The following is a 19020-nucleotide window of genomic DNA, read 5'->3' as shown; positions in this document are numbered from 1 at the left end:
TCAACATATCTAATAGTGGATGGAGTTCAGTCATTTTCCTTTCTTGTGCCTACTGGCTTATTTTAGGAGTAAACGGGACTTAAAAGAAAAGATTATTATCTCAAGTTGATAATAATCATCCAGAACAAATCAAAAGTAATGGTTACCAGCCCAGAGAAGGTGAAAGTACACAGGTGAGCAGAGGTGGGAGGAGCAAGCTCTAACACAGATGGCTTAACACAGCGCCTTTCCATGTCGTGAAAGTTCAAAAGACTACAAGGCCACAGTTCGCTCTCAGCGAGCAGACACACGTGTACCCCACGCATGCGCCCAGTCGAGACATACCGCCCCTCCCGCGGGTCCTCTTTAGCCAAGTCACCAACCAGCCCTCTAAATACCCGCCCTCAAGGCCAAACCCTCGGCCAATCCGGAGAGAGTCGATAGGCGCGTCAATTAATTTGCATATCCCCGCCCTCGCACCGGCACCGCCCCGTCGGAAGCACGGATTGTCACCTAAGTGCTTCGTCCTGGCCTCTGATTGGCTCTTTGTCCCGCCCTGCCTCCGTCTCCTCCCGCCGCCCGCCCCTCGGCTTGCCCACAACGGCGGGCGGAGCTAAGTACGCAGGCGCGGGCGCTGCCTCTCTCGGCTGGAGGCCCGCCCTCCCTCCTCCCCCCCCTTCCCCTCCCCGTCCCCTCCCCTCCTCTCCGGGCCTGCGCGCGCGTCTTCCTCCAGCACGCGCCTCCGCTAGCTTAGCACTCTTGCTGGAGCCTCTGGCCCGCGCGTTCCTTTTCCCCCCGGCTGTGGAGCAGGCGGGATCTTGCACCGCCGTCGGGGCTGCCAGGGCTAGTTAAGGCAGCGGCACGCGAGCCCCAGGGCGGAGCGTACCACCGCTCGACAGCACGCGGGGGGAGCCGCCCGCCCCGCCTCACACGCCTCGGCGACCCCGCGGGGCTGAGGCGTCTGCGCGCCGGGCAGCGTGAGCGCAGAGCCGGCCTCGACCCCGAGCTCCGAGCGGCCGCGCCCGCCGCCGGCCCCACCCATCCGGGCCGAGGAGGCCGCGGCCATGGCCGAGACGGAGGAGCGGAGCCTGGACAACTTCTTTGCCAAGAGGGATAAGAAGAAGAAGAAGGAGCGGAGCAGTCGGGCGGCGAGCGCCGCAGGCGCGGCGGGCAACGCGGGCGGGAGCAGCGGAACGGCGGGCGGCGGGCCGGGCGCGGGGACCAGGCCGGGCGACGGCGGGACGGCAGGCACAGGGTCTCGGCCGGGCGATGGAGGGACCGCAGGCACGGGGGCCATGGGCCCCGGGGCCGCCACCAAGGCCGTGACGAAGGTGAGGGGCCGGGAGGCGGGCACTGGGGCACGGGCCGCGCGCTCGGCCCCATGTGCTCGCCCCCGCCTGCCCGGGGAGGCGTCCGGGAGGGGCCGCGGGGCCCCGCGCGGGCGGGCGGACGGGCGGACGGGCGCGGAGGCGGCCACGTGACGTGGGTTTCCCACGTCTGGCCGGGCTCGCCAGAACCCGGACCCCCCAGGTGCCGCGCCGCGTCGCCCAGACCCAGGCGGCGGCACTCTCCTGGGGCACTTGGTTTGGGACCGCAGTGCCCAGCACGGCAGCATTTATCGAGTGACGTCTGCTCCGAGTAATTTGGTGTCTGACTTCAGCCCAGTAGTTGTGGCTGAATTTTGCCTTTTAACGTGTTAAGTCGTATTTGTAGCAGCTCTGTTGGCATGAATTGGTCCCTAAGTGGTTAAAAAAAAAAAAAGCCACGGCAACATTGAGTTAAAATTTAGTTGTGGAATTACTATTGATTTTTTTTTTTTTTTTTCCCCTGCTCGGCTTTCCCTGGTTACTCTTAACAGTTCCTGCAGAACCCTACAGCAGTTAGTATGTTAGGCGACTAGGCATATCATAGAAATCTAGCAAGGGCTTGGGCCATAAAATGAGTCCATAATTACTTGAGGTTCCAGCACTTTTCGGGGTCTGATATTTGCTTAGTTGTATATTTCCAAAGAGCTTTAATTGATCTGATATTTCTTTCACAGGATGAAGATGAATGGAAAGAATTTGAGCAGAAAGAGGTTGATTACAGCGGACTCAGAGTTCAGGCAATGCAGATAAGGTATGGTGTGATTACAAATGGGTTTAGATAACCTTATTTAGGATAAGAATTGGACACAGGTTTGGTTTTTCATTAGCCCCAAAGCCACATCATAGTAGCCTTGTGCTTTAGGTGTGCTGATTAGAACTGTAATGTATTATGTCTGTTCTTCCTTTCTGAAGGCAGTCCCTTCTATATGTTCATCAAATTAGTTGCCAGTTCTAAAATCCTGTGAGAGTTTGGTTACTCCAGTTCTGGTTAGGTCTTTTTTATTTGAGGCAACCAGAATGAATTTTGTCCTTTCAAAATTCCAACTTTTAATATTAGTGATTGAACTTCGTTTTTCTTTCTGTTTCAAAAATAACGTGGGCGTTTTTCAGTTCCTCTTAGTAAGTTGAAATATAGGATACTTAAAGAAAGTACAGATTTTGTATTCACACAGTGAAACTAACCTGTATATTGGCCTCAAGGACAAAAAATTGAACAAAGTGTACTTTTTTGGAGGGTGGGTACCAGGGGTGCTTAACCACTGAGCAATATCCCCAGTCCTTTCTTTGAAACACAGTCTATGTTGCTTAGGGCCTTGCTAAGTTGCTGAGACATCTTTGACCTTGTGATCCTCCTGCCTCAGCTTTCACTACAGGGGTTTGCCACCTGTCCAATAGGTGTGCTATTTTTTAAAGTTCAAGAAAACAGTAATTTATAAAAATTGGATTGGTTGGTTGAAGGATTTGAAATTAATAACATTTTATCAAGTTTGGTCTCTGGTAGTTAGTTTTGAATTTATATTAAATAAATGTCATGGGGTTGGGGTTGTGGCTTAGTGGTAGCGCACTTGCCTAGCATGTGTGAGGCACTGGGTTCTATCCTCAGCACCACATACAAAATAAATAAAAGGTATTGTGTCCATTTAAAAAAAGTTAAGAAGATAAATAAATGTCATATTTTGAGAGATTTGTAAAGTAGGGGGAAAGGGTGACTATGTGGTTCTATAGTTTCTCTCCCACTTGGTTATGGGGATTGAACATAGGCGCTTTACCACTGAGAGGTATACCTTACCTTTATTTTTTTCCTTTTTTTGGAAACAGAGTTTCACTAAATTGCTGAAGCTAATCTTGAACTGTGATCCTCCTGCCTCAGCTTCCCTTGGTTAACTTTTTTTTTAAAGCTAGAGCTAAATTTTTTTTTTTGTTTTAATAGCTACCACAGCCACACTTTAATTTTCTTGGGTGTTATTCCATCATTTTGTGAGATTAACTAAAGCAAAATCTGATTGATAGAAATTTTGAGGAAATATGTCTTTTCCGCTCTTTGAGATTGTTGTGAGCAGTGATAAGCAGAAATGATTAGACTGGAGTTTTTATTCCCATTTTTTCATGTTTTTGAAGAGGTATGATTTGGAAATTATCCATGTTCCATTTTTCTTTCTCCTGGGGCTTGACCTTTAGAAATGGGGGAAAGGGTTGTGAGGTTCCTATCCTTTAAGGTTGTGGAACTGCCTGCCTCTGTGTGGCTCCTGTTCTATAGTAAAGTTATCTCTTCTTGGTCTGCCTTTCCTGACTGCAGGTTCTGAAAGACTTGTATGACGAGAAGGATAGCATTTGGTATGTTGACTTACCAGGCAGGAGTAGCACTCTGAAGGGCAAAGTTTCGGGTTCACGAAATATTAGAAACTGATTTTGTTAAATAAGGAGAATATTTAAACTGAACCGAAATTTGTCACTGAATAGAAGTTCTAAATCTTCTATTTTGGCTACTTTTTTTTTTTTTTTTTTTTTTTTTTTTTTTTGTGGTGGTGGTGGTGGTGGTGCTGCTTCTAGATTAAACCCAGGACCTTGCACGTGCTAGGACAATGCTCTACTACTGAGCTTCACCCCAACCCTACTTTTAACTTTTGCTTTTACAATAGAGCCTTGCTATGTTGCCCAGGCTGAACCCTGAACTCCTGGGTTCAAGTGATTCTCCTATATCTATCTATCTATTTGTCTGTCTCCCTCCCTCTCTCTCCCTCTCTCTCCCTCTCTCTCTCTCTCTCTCTCTCTCTCTCTCTCATACCAGGGATTGAATTCAGGGCACTCAACCACTGAGCCATGTCCCCAGCCCTATTTTGTATTTTATTTAGAGACAGGGTCTCACTGAGTTGCTTAACACCTCACTTTTGCTGAGGCTAGCTTTGAACTTGGTATCCTCCTGTGTCAGCCTCCCAAGCTGCTGGGATTACAGGCATGTGCTACCATGGCCCAGCCTCTTGACTATTCTTGATGATAAAATATTAAATATTTCTTAGGCATACATAAATCTCAGCCAGTGTGAGTGTTTTGAGTTCTGCTTGACCTGAAGTAGACATTTTTGTTTTGTTTTGTTTTTCATTCTCCTTAGCATCTAATCATTGCCTAGTGTCCATATCTTATGTTAATCTAACATTGAAAAATCACTCCTTTTTCAGGGTGTTGCTTTTGAGTCCTTAGAAACTGAAGTTTTGGGTCTGTTTATTTCCATTCCCCTCATAAATCATGCAATAAAGTGGAATATAATAGCTTCCAGAAAAAGTTTGAGGGTGAGAACTCATCTGAGGTTTAATGATAATGACTAAAATTTGTACCTTATATACATATAGAGTATTCCTGTAAACTTTATTAAATATTCTTGATAGTTGGATTAGGAGTGTAGCTCAGCGGTAGAGTGCTTGCCTAGCATGTGCGTGGCCCTGAATTCAATATAGTGGGGATTCTAATGAAAGAAACATTGGCTCATAGGTAAGTGGGAAGTAGGTTACTCACATAAAAAGGATAGAGATGATTATGAGGAAAAAAAGGACTTTTTGGGCTGAGATTTAATACTTGTATGATCTTGGTCACATTTTTTTTGTTTTCGTTTTACAGTACTGAGTATTGAACCCAGGGGTACAAGCTACATCCCCAGTTCTTTTTTTTTTTTTTTTTTTAATGTTTCACATTGAGACAGGGTCCCACTAAGTTGCTGAGGGTCTTGCTAAATTGCTAAAGTTGACCTTAAGTTTGGGATCCTCCTGCCTCAGCCTCCTGAGTACCTGTGGTTACAGCCATGTGCCACTGCACTCATACTTTTTGGTGTTGGTCCTTATCTGCAAAGCTGAGACTGCTAGTACTATTAGGATTTCATTAACAGGACATTTATAAAATAACCTGACATTCGTAGATTAGTATGCTTTCCTTTATTTAAGATAAGTGTATATTTTAAAGGAAAATTTTCAGTATCAGCAAACAGGTTTACCTACCAGCTTAAGATTTAAGTACCAAGAATATTTAACATATCAAAATTAGTCCTATTTAAGGTCAAGTCATTTAGACAAGTTCTTGGGAGAGAAGCCATTGGATGGTTATGAAAGTGACCTCATTGAGATGGAATGATTGGCTAATTGTAGACTTCTAAAATAGATTTGGGGGATAAAGAAAGATCTCATTAATTCTCGAGGTTACAAAAACGTTGCCCATTTGTCACGTGTCAGTACAGAGTTGAGTCCTGGAGTCTCCAGTGGTTCTCTAGTATTGGTTAAACTGGTCAAGTTGTACTTTGAAGAGAAGAAATTGTTCCTGAATCCACGTTCGAGTCATTGTAGCAAATATGTGTGTGTGACTGTTGTGTGCCAGGCATACAAAGTGTTAGGGGGTTATAAAAATGTACTCTAATAGACACCGGGTGGGTAATTTCAAAGAGATATGCCACCAAGTAAAATTTTAGAGAAGCGGTTGGGGCTGTAGCTTATGGTGTGACATTTGCTTAGCATGAGCCCCTGGGTTCAATCCCCAGTATTTAAAAAAAAAAAAAAAAGCTTCAAAGAGATGTGAGATGTGCAAGGTGCTGTGGGGCATAGAGGAGAGTCACTTTGTGTACCAGGAAGGAGTCAGGCAAAAAAATCTTTGGATGAAGTACAGTGATATTTCAAGGCTCAAGGCCAGGAATCAATCATGAGGCATTTTTAACCTCCCCATTTTACTGTGTAACAATGAAGACAAGCCTATGGAGATGCCCAGCTTTCCAGCAGCTTGGTCAGGTCTTTGTTTCAGCTGCTTCCCCCTAGTGTTTGGGAATGGGACTTGGATTGAATTGTATGTTATCTCCTGTGAATTGGAGGTAAAATGTTCTGTCCTTTCTTTAAAAGTGTACTGATCATCCATACTAAGGAAATAGAATTTCTCAAATCTCAAAATAAAGAAAATTTCTGTGTTGTAACTTAAGAGATGTGAAAAGGATGAAATGCATCGAGAGGCAAGGTGAAAGAATGGGCTCTGGAGTCCTTTTGAGGTCTGCTGCTTTGTAGCCCAGGAGAAGGTACTTACTGGGTTTGGCCACTGTCTGGGTGTCACTGTGAAGCTGTGGTAGAATTCTGCCTGCACAGGATCTGGTCAATAGTGTTTCTTTTCTAGCATGGTTATTCCCCTTAGCTCACCAACTGACATGTATTTAACAGGATCATGAAGTTGAATTTACACTGCAGTGTTTAAAAACAAAACGTGGCTAATGAGAAACTATCTTGATTTGGGTCAAAAACTGCATTTTAGTCTAATTATTTTCTGTGGAAATAAATGCAACTTGTTCCTTGTTCTTTTTTTTTTTTCTATTTTTTTTTTAATTGGTTATTCAAAACATTACAAAGATTGCAGAATCACATCGGTTACACATCCACATTTTTACATAATACCATAATAGTAACTGTTGTATTCTGCTACCTTTCCTATCCTCTACTATCTCCCCTCCCCTCCCCTCCCCTCCCATCTTCTCTCTCTACCCCATCTACTGTAATTCATTTCTCTCCTTATTTTTTTCCCATTCCCCTCACAAAATCTTATATGTAATTTTGTATAACAATGAGGGTCTCCTTCCATTTCCAAGTAATTTCCCTTTTCTCTCCCTTTCCCTCCCACTTCATGACTCTGCTTAATGTTAATCTTTTCCTCCTGCTCTTCCTCCCTGCTCTGTTCTTGGTTGCTCTCATTATATCAAAGAAGACATTTGGCATTTGTTTTTTAGGGATTGGCTAGCTTCACTTAGCATAATCTGCTCTAGTGCCATCCATTTCCCTGCAAATTCCATGATTTTGTCATTTCTTAGTGCTGCGTAGTACTCCATTGTGTATAAATGCCACATTTTTTTTATCCATTCATCTATTGAGGGGCATCGGGGTTGGTTCCACAGTCTAGATATTGTGAATTGTGCTGCTATGAACATCGATGTGGCAGTATCCCTGTAGTACGCTCTTTTGAGGTCTTCAGGGAATAGTCCGAGAAGGGCAATAGCTGGGTCAAATGGTGGTTCCATTCCCAGCTTTCCCAGGAATCTCCATACTGCTTTCCATATTGGCCTCACCATTTTGCAGTCCCATTGTTCCTTGTTCTGACTTTGGCATTTGGAGAGTTGACTGACACTTTCTGAAATATGCAAATAGGAAAATGTAATAGGCTATGTAAATTACTTCTACTTTGCCTTTAGTACAATGGCATTTAGAACAGTCTTTTAGACTTCTGGGCATTAGTTTCTTCATCTGACAGATAGAGGATCCTTTTGGTGAGGAGGGATTGGTTATTAAACCAAGGGGTGTTTTACCACTGAGTGACGTCTCTAGTCCTGTTTTGTTTCGGGGGTTGTTTTTTTGTTTTTTTTTTTTTTTTTGTTGTTGTTGTTGTTGTGTGGTTTTTTTTTTTTTTTTTTTTTTTGTATTGTGTGTGTGTGTTTTACTGGGGATTGAACTCAAGGATACTCTACCACTGAGCCACATCCCCAGCCCTATTTTGTATCACAGAGTTGCTTGTGCCTCACTTTTGCTGAGGCTGGCTTTGAACTCAGGATTCTCCTATATCCGCCTACCCAGCCGCTGGGATTACAGGTGTGCACCACCACGCCTGGTTACTCCTGTATTTTTTATTTTGATAGAGATTCTTACTAACATCCTGAGGCTGTTTCAAACTTGTGATCCTCCTGCCTCAGCTCCCCAGTTGCTGGGAAGCATGTGCTACATGCTAGCTCAAAATAAAGGTTCTTGACTAGACTATTTCCAGTTTTAGTTTAGCTAATATCTCATAATCTTAAAAATATTATTTTATCTGTAGGTGCCTTTCATTAAAGATAAACTTACCCAATAATTAAACAGATAGTACTTTTTATTTATTAATAGTTTGTAACCTAGATGTGTTTTTAAATTTATGATTATTTTATTCATTTCTTTGCTTCTGAGGGCAAGGCTGTGTGGTAGAAAGGATAGAACTGAGTAAACAACTTTTACTTGAAATGCTATTCATCTGCCAAACAAATTTTTTCTTTAACATTTTAGTTAGACAAATAATATACTTGTTTTTAGACCATTTGAGAAAATATAAAAGCATAGAGAAATGTATAAGATTTCATGGGGCTGGGGTTGTGGCTCAAGTGGTAGAGTGCTTGCCTAGCACCTGTGAGGCACTGGGTTTGATCCTCAGCACCACATAAAAATAAAATAAAGATATTGTATCCACCTAAAACTAAAAAATAAATGTTAAAAAAAAAGAATTATTCATAATCTCTTAAAGATAATCATTGTTAAAAGTTTTTGCTTTTCAGTTGAAGGTTTATTGCAAACTAATAATTTTAATAATAGTTACCATATATTAAAGGGGAAGCATAATTTAGAAAAACATGTATACATACATTTGAATAATGGCAATTTAGTGCATTGGTAAGTTAACTGCTGTTTCAAGATTTAAATGAGCAACTGAAAGCTGTGACAGCTTGGGTATAGAAAAGTTGTCATGAACATCTGTGGATTCTTCATGAGTCTCTGATTTGGTTGTTAGGACGTTATTATTATTAGTAGTTTGTAGCTAGATGAATAGCAACTATACTTTTACCTTTTAATGAAGCAAATGAAATTACTTGGAGTAGCCTCAAAAGTGATTTTTAAAAATCCTTTGGAGATAATTTTGATGTTTGGATGCCACTAATTAGACCCCTGGATAAATCATTACCTTCTTGTCCTTACTTGGTGTCATTCATCAGATTTAATAAGCTACTTTAGAAAATGGGACATGCTGTCTGGCATTTGATTTTTAAAAGTATATGTGTTCAGCTGTGCATGATGGCACATGCCTATATTTGGCTTCTTAGGAGGCTGAGGCAGCAGTATCACAAGTTTGAGGCCAGGCTGGGCAACTTAGCAAGATGCTGTCTCAAAATTAGGCTCAAAATGTTTTTTATTTATGTTAGGTATACAGATGATGATTTAATAAATTACTAGTTTATATGACATGAAGATTACTCCCATGGAAGTTTAGGCCTAGCATCATTTTAAGTGGCTACATATGATTCCATTGTGCGTTAATAAACAAGAGAAAACTGAAGAGTGGCTTGGCTATATCCATCGTCTTCCTCAGAAACAGTCTTAAGTAAATGTAGGCTTGAAGATAGAGCTGTTTCTTCTACCCTTCTTAATTGCCAGCCTTGGCTTCTAAATACTGGCGTCACCTCTGGTTGATAGGTACTTCACTTGATGCTCCCGCTATCTTTGAAGTTTTATTCAAAGTATCTTTAAAGGGGCCTGTTAAGCTGGTGAAGAAATTTGTTTTACAGCCAGATGTATCTCATTTTAATAGAAGTAGAGGGAATGTATTCTAAATATCCTTAGGAAGAAGCCAGGAATGATTGTCATGTTCTCAAATTCACTCAGAGGGTCAGGGTGGAGGTCACCTCTACCAGGTTATGGCCATAATAATTGTGGATTAGATAGTAGATACCAGAAGGAGAAAATGTCTAATGAATAGACAGCCTCAGGGAACAGCTGAAGTTTTTCATGGGAGGGGAGAAAGATAGGATGGCAAATGAGACTGAGGAGCTGAGGACCTGAGAAAGGACCACCAATGTCATGATCAGGAAAGTCTAGAACTCTGCCAGGTTTATTATTCACAAGGTCAGAATTGCAGTAGGAAGATTGTTCTGTTTTGTTTGAGACAGGAGGTGACTAAGTTGCTCAGGCTGACCACGAATTCAGGATCCTCCTGCCTTGGCCTCCCAAGTAGCTAAGATTACAGGCATGCATTGCCTCCCCTGGCCTGCAAAAGGAAGTTTGAACAGTTACTGTACAGAGTATTGTTGCTGTCTAGCCAACTGTAGGGAGACAAGATATGTGTACTTGATAATTTAGAACATTCAACTTTACATAAAGTGACAGTAATTCAGCGAAAGGAAAGATAAGGGTACCTTGAAAAAATGGTAGATTCTGATTCAAGTCAGTTCAAGAATAAAGTAATAAAAATTGGACTGGGGATGTGGCTCAAGCAGTAGCACACTCGCCTTGCATGTGTGCGGCCCGGGTTCGATCTTCAGCACCACATACAAAGATGTTGTGTCCGATGATAACTAAAAATAAATAAATAAATATTAAAATTTTAAGATAATAAAAATTGACATAAAAAAACATTGTAGGGCTGGGGCTCATCGGTAGAGGGCTCGCCTAGCACGTGAGAGGCCCTGGGTTTGATCCTCAGCCCCACGTAAAAATAAATAAATAAAGGTATTGTGTCCATCTACAACTAAAAAATATTTTAAAACAACAGCAACAACAAAAAACACATTGTAATCAGGAGCACTGACACAGGTGCCTTTTATTCCAACATTCAGGGGGCTGAGGCAGGGCGGGTAGGATCCTTTGAGTCCAGGAGTTTATGGCCGTCCTGGGCAACACATTGAGACCCAGTCACCAAAAATGAATATTATAGACAGTCTTAGGATGATTAGATAACACTGAGGATATCCTTATAATAACTGAAGAACCAAAGATGTAATTTTTATATTTTTCTTTTATAACAGTGACAGATACATGTGTGATGTTAGGGGACTAATTCTATTGGATTCTTTGTGTCAGATTTTGAGGCTGGTACTAAGGAGATCTTTAACTCTGATATGAACCATGGACATAATCTTGCTTTCCTCTGTGGGAATGAAAATTTTCATTTTGAGAGCATTTTTGTAATGTACTAAAGAATTAGCAAATAAGCCGGGCATGTGGTCCCTGCCTGTAATCCCAGCGGCTTGGGAGGCAGAGGCAGGAGAATCACAAGTTCAGAGCCAGCTTCAGTAACTTAATAAGATCCTATCTCAACATTTAAAAAAATAAAAGGACTGGGGATGTGGCTCGGTGGTTAAGTGCTCCTGGGTTCAGTCCCTGATACCAAGATAAATAATAAGCAAAATCACATTTTCCAAAATCCTTTATTTGCTTACTAAAAGTACACTTGGCATAAATGCTAATTTGTATACTTTGGTCCTAGAAAAATCTTAATTGTGCATTCAGCCCTTCAGGTCAGTCACCCTTTTCTCTGCATTTCAGGTTATGTCAGCTTCTCTTCCTCTTGTCAGTTGAGGTTCTGCACTAGAGGCTGAACACCTACAAATAATCATGCTGTTGTCACAGTGTATTAGATTTTTTGAATTTTCTTTTTGATGTCCTGGGGATTGAATCCAGGGCCTTGTGCTTGCTAAGCAAGAGCTTTACCACTGAGCTTCATCCCAACCCTTTAGTTGATTGATTAATTAATTAAGGTATTGGGATTTAACTTGGGTTTGTTTGTTTGTTTTTTAAAAACACTACTGAGCTGTACCCCCATTCCTTTAAATTTTTCATTTTGAGGTGGTGTCTTGCCACGTTGTCGGTAGTCTTGAACTTCAACTTTTTAAGGAGTGAAATCCTTTTTTCACATGAAGTCAAGTAGTAGTATTTATAAAACAGATAAAATCTTCTATTCTCTTCACACGCCTTTCTTTAAACATTGAGCATTTCTTTAAGCATTGAGGCTTCAAAGAATTTAAGTGTCATAGATAAGCATTGTTACAACCAAGGATTTGGACTGATATTTTTCTTGGTAGTTCTTTAATTGAATTCACTTGTCTGCTTTTCCAATAGTGAAAAAGAAGAAGATGACAATGAAAAGAGAGAAGATCCAGGTGATAACTGGGAAGAAGGAGGAGGTGGTGGAGGTATAGAAAAATCTTCAGGTCCCTGGAATAAAACAGCTCCGGTACAAGCACCTCCTGCTCCAGTAGTTGGTAATCTTCCTGTTTCTGTTTTAGGAGATGTCTTATTTGTGTATAATTTTACATGTGGTCTCTGCTCAACTAAATATATGTGAGATAGGGTTAACAGCAGTGGTGTTTCTTTCTGTTCCTGGCAGAGGGGATTTGTGTATGTGTCTTAAAGATATTTAAATCCTTATCAGAAGAATTTGGAAATTAAGAGACATTTCTGTGGACTGCTAAATTTTATTTGTTTTGTTTATTTTTGTGTTTTCACAATAACCTAGAGCCTTGTACATGCTTAGCAGATGCTCTGCAGTGAGCTGCACACCTAACCCTGTCATCATTTTTTTATATGGATTACTGAAGTAGCACTTCTTGTCTGCTTGCTTCTCCCTGCAATCCTCCCACGCCCATGTACACACAGACTCCCAGCACAGCATCCAGTTCCTTTTAAAATATATCAGAGCATATCACTATGATTCATAGTAGAAGCTAAAAGTTATCAGTGACTTACAAGGCCTTGTGCGTCTACCTTCTCTTCTTTTTTAAAACTTAATCCTCATTGATGCTGTTCTATAAATGCACTGAACACATTGCTACTGCACATCCTTTGTGCTGTATGTTCAGTCTGGAATTTTCTTTCCTTTGTGTCAGGAATCTGCAAGCTTTTTCTGTAAAGGGCCAGACAGTAGTAAATAACATGGAGTGGAGGGCCATGCAGGCTCTGATGTGATTTCTTGGCTCTGCTGTTGAAGCTATATTTTTGTGGAACTTTACAGAATCACTTGGGTTGGCTTTGCTGGTTTGCCAATGCTGGCTTTTTGTGTGTGTGTTTTGCACTTGCTCTCAAGTCTTGGCTTAATTTTCAATTACCACCCTCCCTCATTCTTATTTAAAATCATAGTTCCTCCTGCCACTACCACCATACCCATCCTCTATTCCCTCACTAATCCTTCCTTGCTATAATTTTTGGTACAGTACCTATCCTCTTCATAGTTGTTTCCTTCCTTTAGAAAACCATGTTCAATAGAATTTTTGCAGTGATAGAATAGCACTAGATGTGGCTTGTTGAGTACTTAAAGTGTGGCTGATGTGGTTGAGGAACTGAATTTATTTTATTTGACTTAAATAGTCACATGTGGCTAATGGTTAAAATAATAAGGTTTGTGATTTTTTTTTTTTTTTTTTTTTTTTTTTTTTGATGTGCTGGGTATTGAACCCAGGGCCTTGTGTATGTGAGGCAGTCGTTCTACCAACTGAACTATATCCCCAGGCCCTTATTCTGTTAATGTTTGTATCCTGAGTACAGCTTAGTTACTCAGAAATAATGTGTGTATGAGCTTTCACCACAGAGTCAAAAGACTGTACAAAACAGTAATCCTATTATAGTAGTACTCAAATGGCGACCTGGCATGGTGGCATGCATCACATCTGTAATCCCAGTGAGGGAGGCTGAGGCAGGAGATTTTCAAAAGATATTCAAAGCTAGCCTCAGCAACCTAAGTGAGGCCCTAAGCAATTTAGTGAGACCCTGTCTCAATTAAAAAAAAAACTAGGGAAATGTTTCAGTGGTTAAGTTCCCCTTGGTTCAATCCCCAGTATGCTCCCCCCACCAAAAAAAAAAAAAAAAAGTTTCTATGTTAAATGGCTATATTATTTTTCAGCTAGTGAATGATAATAGACCTTTATTTGAAATTAAGGGTCAAGTTTTGTAGTGCCAGGGATCTAACCCAGGGTCTTGTACATAGTAGGTCAATGCTCTGCCACTAAACTACACTGCCAGCACAAAATTAAAATTTTAAAAGGTGGAAAACATGAAGATCCACTCTATATACATATTGAGGGTGGAGTAGGGGATATAGGGAAAAACTGTGTCCCTATAATGTTAGCCATAGTGGAAAATTTGGGGCTACTCAGCTGCTTCATTTTTTCCTGTTTTCTAAGAGGGGGGAAAAAGGTAAGAACCTTAAAAGTCATTGTGGAAGAGGATTAAATAAATGAGGATATCTAGTTATAACTTTTAGATTTTTAACAAACTTTGCAAGCATTTTAAGTCTTTTACACATGGCATTTTTTTTTTACACATGGCCTGTCATCCAGGTAAGGAAGTGACCTTTCACTTTTACTAATAGGAAACTGAGGACTACAATAGTCATTCTGAAAGGTAATCCCAGGACCAGTAAATTCTTTCTCATATTCCATAAAGAGGCTTATAGAACTTGTTTATATAAAGAATTAAAATTGTACATGGAGGCTGTCTTTCCTCCAGAGATGGCCTGAGTTCTCCCTTGAGTTTATATCTACTTTTCCCACATAAGCCTATTTATGCGTTTGAGAGGAAAAAAAAAAGTACAGGAAAAGTTAAAACACTACCCCATGTATACCTGTAATCCCAGTTTACTCGGGTTGAGGCAGGAGAACTGCAAATTCAAGGACAAACCTGAGCAATTTAGGGAGACCCTATCAAAACCAAAAGGACTGGGTTAAGTTCCCAGTTAGGAAAAAAAGAAAGAAAACTACCCTAAAAAGATAACCATTCTTTTTACTTTAAAACATTTCCTCAGGCTGGGTGCAGTGGCATGCACTGCACCTGTATTCCCAGCAGCTTGAGAGGCTCAGGCAGAAGGATTGTAGTCTCAACAACTTAGCAAGATCCTATCTCAAAATTTTAAAAAATAAAGGACTGGGGATGTTGCTCAGTGGTTAAGGGCTCCTGGGTTTAATCCCTGGTACCAAAAAAAAAAAAAAGAATTTTTTTTCCAATTAACTTTTGTTGTCTAATCCTTTTCCATATCAGGGGTTGCTTTTTTCCATAACTGTTAAATGGTTGAGCATGCAGGAATAGATTATTAAAACACTATCCGTTTAAATGATTTCTCTAAGCTCTTACAAAATATTAGTTACAGAAACCCCAGAACCAGCAATGACTAGTGGTGTGTATAGGCCTCCTGGGGCCAGGCTAACCACAACAAGGAAAACACCACAAGGACCACCAGAAATATACAGCGACACACAGTTCCCATCCCTGCAGTCCACTGCCAAGCATGTAGAAAGCCGAAAGTAAGTACTGTAATTATTGCATTTCACGTGGGATCTCAGGCTCTTGTGCAGGGAGTGGGGTGTAGGGGAAATGAAAACTCGCTTGAGGGAGACTACTCCCTGTTGGTAAGGGCCCAGGCTGCCACTGACAAGCAGCTGAGAACCAGCTGGGACTAGAGGCCCAGGAGGGAGGCAGTGGGTGAGGGCCCTGGCAAGGGCAAGGGGGAAGAGCATGGAAGACACTTTGCTGTCACAGATTCTCCGATGCTTGGTATGTTTTGTGGCGGTGACAAGTCTCATTTAAAATTTTTTATAAATACATTATTACTAGCTTATGTTCCTTATAATATGGAAACTAGAAATGTAAGAGCAGTATTTCATTGTATTTCCCAGTAAATGTGAATAGATAAAAGATGTTGACATTTATAAATCTAATATTAAAATAATCTTATTTCAGCAGGTACTTAAAATGAATGCTACCTGGAGTTAATGACCACATATGGCACATCTACATCTTATTTAGGGACATGAATTTTAAAAAATAAATAAAATGGGAAGAAATGTAAATGACATCAGATGGAAATTTTTTTTGGGTGGCTTTTAAAGTAAATCCCAGCCTTTCGCCTCTTTGAGAGCACAGCTGGCTTGAATTTAAACCTCCACTTGGACTTTGCTCCTCTGCTCTCCTACAGAATGCGTAAGGGACTCTGGGAGGGGAGTGACTCACCACACTCAGCTTTCTTTGCCTGATCTAGTCCGACCCTTCACAAACAAAAGTGGGGAGAAATCATTGAATGATGAGAACTTTACTTGAATGAGAAAATTGTTACCCTTACCTTATGCATAAAGAAAGAGATGTATTGTCTACTAATTGCTAAATCTAGAAGTGAGTCCTAGGAGGAATCTCATTGCACAGCTTCTTTCCAGCTGTCTTCAAATGGTCCCCAAACAGGTTTGCAGTTAATGCTATTCAGTAGATGGGACCATAGAGCTTCAGTACAGTATTACCTTTTCTGTTCAATTGAAGCCTTAAAATGGTTTGATAAGAATTTTATATATCAGTTCTCCTTTTCTGTCCCTCCCCAAGATATTTAGGGGTGGCCTTTCCCCCCACCCCACCCCCAAGGAAGAATATTTTCAAAAAACCCTAGTGAAGAATATTTACTGATTACATTTCTTTTCCCTTAGGGATAAAGAAATGGAGAAGAACTTTGAAGTAGTAAGACACAAAAATAGAGGTAGGGATGAGGTTTCAAAAAACCAGGCCCTTAAACTTCAGCTAGACAACCAGTATGCTGTGCTTGAAAATCAGAAAAGCAGCCACACACAGTACAATTGAGGAATGGTCTTTGCTAACCCTTCTGAGGTAACTAGACCACTGCTAATCACCATGAACCTTTCATCCGATCTCTGTTGGACCTACAGCAGCTGATGCAGACCCCTCGGTTTAAGTGACTGGCTCTGTTGCACTGTGGAAGTTTAAAGTGTCACAACTGCTCTTTATGTATACTGGATTTAGGAGAGCTTCCATTGTTATATAAATGTGTGGACTAGATTCAGCAGTGTTATTTCATAATTGCTCTGCAAATACAAAAAACCAAAACCTGCAGCAGTGGTCATTTCAAAAATCTTTTTATGTTCAGATACTGAGCCTTCGTAAGGGTTGACTACCTCAGATTTGCTGCACTCATTGTGGACTTCATGTGGATCACAACTTCTGGATAAGAAGGTTACAGCTATTAAGGTGTCGATATGAACCTTGAAACCAGCTCTACTGGATTCCTATCAGAAATCCTGCAGAAAGTCAGCCATCTGGGTTCTGATCTGCTGTAAAAGATGAAGATTTAAGTGACCTTAATTAACCTGTCCTGTCCCCCACCCTAAGGAATACTCTGTAGTAGGCTGTGGCTATATTATACTTCCTGGAACATGCCGCTCAAAAGAACTGTGTTCAGATCATCTATGTAGGGCTGTGAATTATAATTTAAGTTTTTAGTTATAGTCTGAGGTAAACTACAAATTGAATTCAACCAAACTTGGGTCCATCAAGTGGGAAAAGGGGTGGGGGAGGGAATAATCTTGTTTCTCTTAGTCATTTTTTATTTGGATAGTGCTTTTTCTGTGTTCCACATTAAGGCCTTTTTTGCTTTGACTTGGAATAAGTTCTTTGACAGCATATTGCTTGGTTAGGTAAGTAACCTGAAATATGCATTAGAATTGTGAAATGTCTCCTGAATTTGCCAATCCCTGGAGTGGAACCAAATAGCCTTTGACATAAGGGGCAGCAAATGCTGGACACTCTACTTCAGGTGCTGCTAAAGCCTCCAATCAGGTCTAAATTTACAGTACACTGCTGTGGAGAGAGCGGTTTCTACTCAAACTAAGGAATTCAAGCATTGTGAGCAAAACCACCCACAATCCATTTAAGTGTCCTGGATCTTGTATGGGTGTTGATAAATGAGTTCCTTACATACCTGTGTCCAAATTTTTAAGGTATTAAAACATTCTAAAGATACAGTGATTGTTCCCACTAGCTCTGTTACCAGCCTTTTAGAGTGTCTCTAATAGTGTTCATTTGGAAAGGCAAGTCAAAAGACAGTGATATAGCCCTGCTGTTTTTAATAATTACAGCTTAAGCTATCCACTAGTACTTAGTCCTTAAAAGGGACTTGTGAAAGTGCCCAGGATTACTGAGACATTTCTTTCTACCTAATGAGACAGTCTAGCAATTTCCTAGTTTTGTATCTGTGATTCAGTAGAAATATTTGTAGTGGTATGTGACCACTTGATGCGCAGAGCCTGGGTTTCTCTGTAATAAATCCATTCACCAAAGGCAGGAGTTATGGGCTTGCTGCTGGCAGGTTTGAAGTACATGAGTGAAGGCAGCTGTCCTGGTGTGGGGCCATTCTCTGTAGGAGTTTGGTCTTGGTGAATATGTTGATGCAGGAATTGGACTTCTAGGAGGGCTATAGTATCTCCTGACAGGACCTGCCTACCACTTCTGGGCAATAATGTTGGTATTTGAAGTGGCAGGTAGGACAGCCTGCCTTCTGATTTTTTTGGGTGAGTAGCTGAGCCAGTTGTGGGGAGGTAGGATGATTAAAGGAGAATTTTTAAATTCTTGGTTATACTGAAGACATGATTTGGGAGCCAAAAACCTTAACAAGCCACATATTTTCCTTAAAGTATGCGTTTTTCCCACAAACTTTTGTTGGGTTATATTGTTGAGGAATGAACTGAGATGGATATGAGGTGGTTTTATTTAATGGCATACTGTACTGGAAATTTTGAAGACCTGCAGCAGACTTAAATTCCAACTCTTGTTATAATTTTATAAAAGATTGTGAAATTCTCAAAATGCATATGAATCAAGTTTTAATATACTGTATGATGGGTGGATGAGGCTGTCCATTATACCATTTCCTTCTTTGGATTCTCAGGCATGGTTTGGCAGTGCAAGAACTCTGTAACATTAACAAATTCAATAAAAAGTAAATACATGGATCATGGAGTGTGCCAGTATTTATTCTAAACTGTCTTGGGAAACGGTGAATTAATGTCATGCCTCCTTGCTGTGGGAGAGTGACCCTTGTGTTGGAAGAGTGTTAAAAAGATGGGGAACGAAAATGGCTGCAAAACCATGATAAATGTTCTTTATCTTTGGAGAAGTATTGGAATCTACTTGTCTCTTGAAATATTCAATGTTAGGTTACAGCAAGGAACTTCATTCTAGACACTGCAGGTTTGACGCTTTACTTGAAACATACATATTTCTCTAGAGCAGCAGTTTTTGAATTATAGTGCCTGAATTTCTAAATCAGTATATTTTCAGTCTTTTTGGTAATAAATATTTAAATATTTGTAAACTTACTGAAGTCTCTGAGG

At 40.9% G+C, this 19020-nt stretch overlaps 1 protein-coding gene across 7 annotated transcripts; it reads left to right on the top strand.

The window, feature by feature from the left end:
• The first annotated feature begins 712 nt into the window (after nt 1–712).
• Cdv3 (CDV3 homolog) lies at nt 713–18639 on the top strand. 7 transcript variants are annotated; one of them, XM_076868970.2, is made up of 5 exons: nt 713–1310; nt 2021–2097; nt 11984–12126; nt 14997–15156; nt 16324–18639. In XM_076868970.2, the coding sequence occupies exons 1-5, from the start codon at nt 1044–1046 to the stop codon at nt 16472–16474; spliced, it is 798 nt and encodes a 265-aa protein (XP_076725085.2). In that variant the 5' UTR covers nt 713–1043; the 3' UTR covers nt 16475–18639. The 7 variants fall into 7 exon arrangements, with proteins under 7 accessions (XP_076725085.2, XP_076725088.2, XP_076725086.2 ...); XM_076868973.2 differs by having other exon boundaries at nt 715–1310; nt 15596–16338; XM_076868971.2 differs by having other exon boundaries at nt 715–1310; nt 15593–16338.
• Nucleotides 18640–19020: the final 381 nt, after the last annotated feature.

The sequence above is a fragment of the Callospermophilus lateralis genome, chromosome 10 (genome assembly GCF_048772815.1).
Source record: "Callospermophilus lateralis isolate mCalLat2 chromosome 10, mCalLat2.hap1, whole genome shotgun sequence".
Lineage (NCBI taxonomy): Eukaryota > Metazoa > Chordata > Mammalia > Rodentia > Sciuridae > Callospermophilus > Callospermophilus lateralis.
The sequence above is the reverse complement of the archived record's forward strand: the minus strand, read 5'-3'. Positions and strand labels throughout refer to the sequence as shown.